Below are 7,816 nucleotides of genomic sequence, written 5' to 3' on the forward strand. Positions count from 1 at the left end.
TATTGGACATTAGACTGCAACCTAAGGATCAATTCTGAAAACTCTTTGCAAGTCTAAAGCTCACCATCTCTGCCATGAAACTGACTTAAGAATTCTATTCATGTCTCTATGTATAATGATATCCGGTTACTGCAGTGCAAAAGGAGGCATTGCGTCATTAACCGGGGCCACCTCCTACCCTCAGGCAAGCTCCTTGTCAGGCTGCAGCAGCTCCCGTCCCAGCTTCAGACCAGAGGGAGCCCAGCTGTGGGGGTTGGGTGGGAGGTGGAGAGTGTGATGGGATGTACCCCTGGCGTGAAGCCTGCTAGCTGTTGGGACCGCTGTGCCCCCAAACCATTCAGCTGGGGTGACCTCTCCTCTTGCTCGGCAGGTGGCACACAGCCAGCCCCTCCAGGCACTGTTATCACCCAACAGGCCAGCAGGTGGCACCACACACCCAACTAAGTTACCTGAGTGCTTTACCTAAGCCACTCATGGACCAACAATGGAGGCACTAGCCAATTTCCCAGCTCCCTAGCCTTGCACCCCTGCTGGAGCATAAACCCAGAATTAGACTGTCTTGAACTGCACAGCAATCTGTACAGCGTAAACTCATTAAATAATCCAGTCTCCCCTCGATGGAGGGAAGATATTCAACACCCTTTCTTAACAGAGCTAAGATTTCCAAACACTTCACTTAAAAACACACTGGTTAAGATAAAACATTATTCAGGTTTATTAACTACAGAAGGATAGATGTTAAGTGATTATAAGTGATAACAAAGAGATCAAAGCAGGTTAGCTATGAAATCAAACAATCTTGCAATCTAAGATTTCTACAAACTACATAGGATTTGAATCAGCAATATCTCACCCTGACTGATGATACACGCAGTCTTACAGATTCTTGAGGCACAGGCTGCATCTGCTTTGCAGCCTGGGTTCCCCTCCCCTATTCAAAGTCCTTTGCCTTTCAGAGATTCTTGAAGGTTTTGAGTTGTGCAGGAAAGAATACAAGAGATGTTATCACTCTCCATCTTTTATAGTTTCTTCCAGCTTGCTAGAAGGTATATGCATGTGATATGGGGGATCCACCCCCATTCATCAAACATTCTCCATTGTCTCTGTGCTCCCTCCGAAGAGGCTTCCTTATACAGAGTTCCTGTGCTAGTCGTTTCTTCCCTCGGTGGGTGTTGACGACAGCAATTAACACTGTCTGGCTACACCATTGACATACCTGACAGGCTAGTTTTGGGTGTTTCCAGCCTCACATCACACTTTAGTAACACACACATAGCACAATTTTATAACTTCACATACAATGATCGCACATACAACCCAAGGAGATATTAGTGTTTAGCAGATCAAGACTTTTAGAATGATAGCTCACAGGGAATATTTTGTACAAAACATACCATAATTAATCAACATGGTCAATATGAGGTGCTTCAGAGTGCAGAGTATCACAGGGATGATCCAAAGAGTGACGGGGGAGGAGAGGAGAGGAGAGGATAGAGTTGCAGGTGGGGCCTTGAGGGGAAGAAGTAGAGCACGGATGGAACCTGGAGGAAGATGCAGGGCAGAGGGGTGGAGAATCAGGCTTCCAGTTACCAGGAATGAGAAAGGCAGCAACCCTATGAATTGCACATAGACAGATTTGCCAATTTGTCATTCTGACACAGCACAGTAAGGTCAGGAAGGGATTTAATGTCTCTATGACTAGCCAGTCAGTGATTCAGGGAAGAGGGTCCAGCACCATGTCACCAGCCAGCTCTGCGTGGAGCTCAGCCTGAGAGCCAGAGCACCAGGAGAAAGCTTTAGGTCCCTTTATGAGTAAAGAGCTGGAGCAGCCTATCTCGGATCTCTTGGGTCCTCACCCCATAGATGATGGGGTTTAACATGGGGGACACCAGGAGACACATGTTGTCCATTAGAACATGGAAATACAGGGCCATATTGTGCCCAAACCGTTGCGTGATAGCGGAGAAGATATGTGGGGTGTAAGAGGCTAAGATGACACAGAGGTGGGAGCCGCAGGTCCCAAAAGTCTTGAGGCGGGCGTCCTTTGTTGGGAGGCTGAAGATGGCCCTGAGGATCTGGGTATAGGACATGGCAATACAAAACACATCCACACCACTCACTAAGAGTGCCACAGAGAGGCTGTAGTAACTACTGATGTGGATGTCGGTGCAGGCCAGCTTCACAACAGCTATGTGCTTGCAGTATGTGTAGGGAATGATGTTGGTTCTGCAATATGGCCACTTCCTCGCCAGAAAGGGATAGGGCAATATGAACATGACACCTCGCAACACCATGGCCAGGCCAATTTTGGCCACCACAGGGTTTGTCAGAGTGGTGGAATGTCTCAGGGGATCACAGATGGCCACATAGCGATCAAAAGCCATGGCCACAAGGATCCCAGACTGCATCACAGAGAAGCTGATAAGGAAGAACATCTGGGTGAGGCAGGCACTGAAATTGATCTCCCTGGAATTGAACCAGAAGATGCTCAGCATTTTGGGAAGGACGGACGTAGACTGGACCAGGTCTGTGATGACCAGCATGCAGAGGAAATAGTACATGGGCCGATGGAGGCTTGGCTCCCTCTTCACGATGAATATGATGGTGAAGTTCCCCAAAATGGCTATGGCATAGATCATGCAGAAGGGAATGGAGATCCAGACATGGGCTGCCTCCAGGCCAGGAATACCCAGCAGGATGAAGGTGGATGGGTTTGTGAAATCGGTTGAGTTGGAATCTGACATGATGTAGGGGAGAAGGTGTCCAACACTGAGGCAGAACGGTGTTTCCTGCATAGACCGTACGTTCCCTTGACTTCCAGTATGTGCCCAGGGGCTAGCGTGATGGTCGCAGGACAAATGTCTGGATGGAGAGACAATATTAATATTAGACACTACAGGCACAACTTGAGGCTGTTCTCATGGATGAAACTGATTAGTTGCTCTTCACACACTGAAAAATGACATTTTCATTATTCAGATAAATGAATTATGAACAACTGACCCTATTAATGTTAATTCCATATTTTATGGTACTCCTTTCGTCAATAATTCCTACACATAATGGTGTGGGAAATCTTAATAGGCACCAGCAGGAAACACGAGTGGATACTGGTTTTCCCTCATTGTGCCTTAGGCCTTATCTACACTGCCAAGTTTTTTTGCCAAAAGGCAGCATTTGGTGAAGAAATAGTGGAGGTGTGAACACTACAAAGCCACTTTTGATGATAGAACTCCTCAGTTTCAGTAACATAATAAAGGCACCTTAATGAGAGTTGTAAGGCTTTTTACTCAAAAGTTTTGTCACTGAAGTGCCAGTGTAGACACCGTGCTTGATTTCATTCCTGTAATTGGCCTCCTGAAGGCATCCCACAATGCCCATCCTAACCATTCTGGTCAGGAGTTTCAATTCTGCTGCCCTGCATCCAGGTAAATACTTTCCTCTCTTTCCCCTTTAAAGGCCCAGGAATTTTGAAATTCCCCTTCCTGTTTGCTCAGCATGGAATGTTCATATGACATCTTCCCAGGTGGCCATGACAGCTCTATGCAGCAAATGGTCTCCCGCTTGGACCACTGTGGAGCTGCTGGATCTGCTCAGTATTTGGGGAGAGGAGGCTGTGCAATCCCAGCTGAACTCCAGCTGTAGGAGTTTCAATACCATGGGGAAGATTTCTTGCAGCTTGCGGGAAAAGTGCTATGATCAGGAGAAGCTGAAGTGCAGAGCAAAGGTGAAGGAGCTCAGGTACATATACCAGCAGGCAAGGGAGGCAAACAGTCACTCCTGTGCTGTGCCCCAGACCTGCCATTTTTATCAGGAGTTGGACGCTATCCTTGGCAGCGACCCAACTTCCACCACCCAGAGCCCTTTGGATACTTTGGTGGGGCGGGAGCTGACGGAAATGGACCTAACCCAGAGGAGGAGGTCATTGATGCAGAGGTGGAGGCATTAGAAGATGTGGAGCCCATGCCAGGGTTGCCCAGTGCTATGTCCAGTCAGGAGCTGTTCTCCGTTCTGCAGGTCTCCAGACAGTCTTGCCAGTCACAATCAGATGAGCCAGAAGACGAATCCCCTGGTAAGTGGTTTTGTTTTAAGTGCAGAGGTGGGTTGAGGACAGAGAAATGTACAAGGCTGGCTGTGTTTGTGTGTGCTGGGCATTTCCCCAATCAGCTAGGCAGTATGGCAGAAGAGGGTGTTGATGCACACTGAGATTTCACTGGAATCCTCCAGAGAGATGTCTAGGAAACCTTCCAGCAATGTGGGTGTTTGTAGTGGGGTTCTGCAGGGATCAGTTCTAGGCCAAATGCTATTCAATATTTTCATCAATGATCTGGAAGCAAATAGAAAATTGTTGCAAGTAAAATTTGCGGACTAACCAAAAATTGGCAGAGTGGTTACAATGAGGTGGCCAGGGCAGGCATACCGATTGATCTGGAGCATTTGTTGAGTTGGGCCCATGCAAACAAAATGTTTTAATACAGACAAATGCAAAGTGATCCTCTTGGAACAGGGAATGCATGCCTGACCCCCAGACTAGGACACTGTATTATGGAACGCAGGGACACTGAAAAGGATTTAGGGGTGATTGTGGACAACCAATTCATCGTGAACTCCCGGTATGATGCTCTGGCTAAAATGGCTAGTGCGGTCCTTGGATGCATAATCAGAGGAGTGGTGAGTTGGAACAGGGGAAGGATTTTACCTCTGTACATGGTATTGATGAAACCGACTGCGTGAAGTTCTGGGGTCCCCATTTCAAAAAGGATTTTGGAAAATTAGAGAGGGTGAAGAAAAAAAACACAACGATGATTGGAGACTGGAGAAGATGCCTGACAGAGAAAGATTTAAAGAGCTTCATCTATTTATCTCATCAAAAAGACAATCAAGCAGAGACTTCCATGGGGAGAAAACAGTGGGTGCTAATGGGCTCTGTAATTTAGTTTAGAAAGGCAGAGGAAGACCCAATGGCTGGAAGCTGAAGCCAGACAAATTTCAATTGGAAATAAGGTCCAAATGATTAGCACTTGGGGTGATTAACTGTTGCGACAAACTGCAAAGGGAAGGGTGGATTCTCCAACTCCCCATGTCTGCAGATCCAGACTGGATGCTTTTCTAGAAGATCTACTTGAGGGCTTGTCTACACTTAAAACACTACAGCAGCGCTGCAAAGCGCCAAAGTGTAGACACTACTTACATGGATGACAGGGGTTCTCCCGTCAGAGTAGGTAATTCACCTTCCCGAAAGATGGTAGCAAGGTAGATGGAAGAATTGTTCCATCAACCTCATGCTGTTTACATCGGGGTTAGGTTGATATAGCGACATGTCTCAGGGGTATGGATTCTCTTGCTATTGCAAAAAAAGCAAATGCAATTTTGGGTTGCATTAACAGAGGCATAGCATGCTAGTTATGGTAGGTGATAATACCTGTCAAGGTTCCTTCCCCACTCTGAACTCTAGGGTACAGATGTGGGGACCCGCACGAAAACCTCCCAAGCTTACCTTTACCAGCTTAGGTTAAAACTTCCTCAAGGTACAAACTATTTTACCTTTTGCCCTTGGACTTTCGCTGCCACCACCAAACGTCTAACCGGTTTTATTTTATTAGGAAAGACCCCATTTGGAAACATCTTTCCCCCCAGAATCCTCACCAAAAAGTTGCACCCCCCATTCCTCATTCAGGGGAAGGTTTGATAAAAATCCTCACCAATTTGCATAGGTGACCACAGACCCAAACCCTTCAATCTTAAAAACCATGAAAAAGCATTCAGTTTCTTAAAAGAAGAATTTTAATAGAAGAAAAAGTAAAAAGAATCACCTCTGTAAAATCAGGATGCTAAATACCTTACAGGGTAATTAGATTCTAAACATAGAGAATCTTTCTAGGCAAAACCTTAAGTTACAGAAAGACATAAAAGCAGGAATATCCATTCCATTCAGCACAGCTTATTTTCTCAGCCATTTAAACAAACAGAATCTAACGCATATCTAGCTAGATTACTTACTAAGTTCTAAGACTCCGTTCCTGTTCTGTCCCCAGCAAAAGCATCACACAGACAGACCCCGACCCTTTGTTCCTCCCCACCCCGTCCAGCTTTGAAAGTATCTTGTCTCCTCATTGGTCATTTTGGTCAGGTGCCAGCGAGGTTATCCTAGCTTCTTAACCCTTTACAGGTGAAAGTGTTTTTCTTCTGCCAGGAGGGATTTTAAAGGTGTTTACCCTTCCCTTTATATTTATGACATGCCCCCCCAAATCACAGATAGGGTGAAACGCTGGCTGGGATTTCTTCCTGGAGCTCTAGAAAAAAACAGAGTTAAATACACACATGCACCTCTAAATATACTACCAAGTATATAAAGACTAACAATATTTTCCACATCTCAAGGATGATTTTAACCAGTTGATTTTGGGAAGCTTTCATGGGAGAGTGCATCAGCCACTTTGTTAGAAGTTCCTGAGATGTATTGGATGTCGAAATCAAACTCTTGGAGAGCTAAACTCCACTGAATAAGTTTTTTGTTGTTTCCCATGGCGGTATAAAGCCACTGTAGCGCAGCATGGTCGGTTTGCAGGTGGAAACGCTGTTCCCAAACATATGGGCGTAGCTTTTCCAGAGAGTGTAGACAATGGCGTAACATTCTTTTTCACTGACTGACCAGTTGCTTTCCCTCTCAGACAGCTTCTTGCTGAAAAACACTACAGGGTGGCATTCTTGATCTGGTCCTTCCTGCATTAAAACTGCTCCCACACCACACTCGGACACATCGGTGGTTACTAGAAACGGTTTGTCAAAGTCTGGGGCCCTTAGTACAGGGTCAGACATGAGTGTCGCTTTAAGCTGGTTAAAGGCCTTCTGACACTCTTCGGTCCACTGAACAGCATTTGGCTGTTTCTTTTTGGTTAGGTCTGCCAGTGGGGCGGCGATTTGGCTGTATTGTGATACAAATCACCTATAATAACCAGCCAAGCCTAAGAAGGATTGAACCTGTTTCTTTGATTTTGGGACAGGCCGCTTTTGGATAGCATCCACTTTGGCCTGTAGGGGGTTGATAGTTCCTTGACCCACCTCATGTCCAAGTAAGTCACTCTGTTTAGGCCTATTTGACACTTCTTAGCCTTAACAGTTAGTCCTGCCTCCCTTTTGCTCTCAAAGACTTTTTGTAGATGTTCCAGGTGTTCTGCCCAGGAATCCGAAAATATGGCCACATCATCAAGGTAGATGACTGCATATTCTCCTTATCCCGCTAGGAGACCATCTACAACTCTTTGGAAAGTGGCGGGTGCATTCCGCAGCCTGAAAGGGAGTACATTAAATTCATACAGCCCGACATGGGTGGTGAAGGCTGACCTTTCCTTGGCGGATTCATCTAGCGGTACCTGTCAGTACCCCTTGGTTAAATCCAAGGTAGAGATGAATTGGGCCCGTCTCAGTTTCTCTAATAGTTCATCTGTGCGTGACATTGGATAGTTGTCTGGGCGAGATACAGCATTTAGCTTACGGTAGTCACACAGAAACGTATCTGCCCATCTGATTTGGGAACTAGAACCACTGGAGATGCCCATGCACTGCCAGAGGGGCTGATTACTCCCATCCATAACATGTCCTGGATCTCCCGTTCTATAGCAGTTTTAGCTTGAGGAGACACCTAGTAAGGTAAGGTTGGACTTTAATTGGGTGAGCATTACCTGTGTCAATGGAGTGGTATGACCGTTCAGTCAGGCCTGGGGTGGCTTAGAATGTCGGCACGTAGCTAGGGCACAGCTCCTTGATCTGCTGTCACTGCATACACCCAAGGGTCATGGAGAGGTTCATCTCTTCC

At 46.2% G+C, this 7,816-nt stretch overlaps 1 protein-coding gene across 1 annotated transcript; it reads right to left on the minus strand.

The window, feature by feature from the left end:
- Nucleotides 1–1,796: 1,796 nt before the first annotated feature.
- LOC119859650 (olfactory receptor 52K2-like) lies at nucleotides 1,797–2,810 on the minus strand. Its single transcript, XM_038411977.2, has one exon. It carries the CDS (start codon nucleotides 2,793–2,795, stop codon nucleotides 1,797–1,799), a length of 999 nt encoding a protein of 332 aa, XP_038267905.1. The 5' UTR covers nucleotides 2,796–2,810.
- Nucleotides 2,811–7,816: the final 5,006 nt, after the last annotated feature.

The sequence above is a fragment of the Dermochelys coriacea genome, chromosome 1, assembly GCF_009764565.3.
Source record: "Dermochelys coriacea isolate rDerCor1 chromosome 1, rDerCor1.pri.v4, whole genome shotgun sequence".
Lineage (NCBI taxonomy): Eukaryota > Metazoa > Chordata > Testudines > Dermochelyidae > Dermochelys > Dermochelys coriacea.

Excerpts from the sequence above, each read along its gene's own strand:
- LOC119859650 (XM_038411977.2), bottom strand. The coding sequence starts at position 2,795 with ATGCAGGAAACACCGTTCTGCCTCAGTGTTGGACACCTTCTCCCCTAC.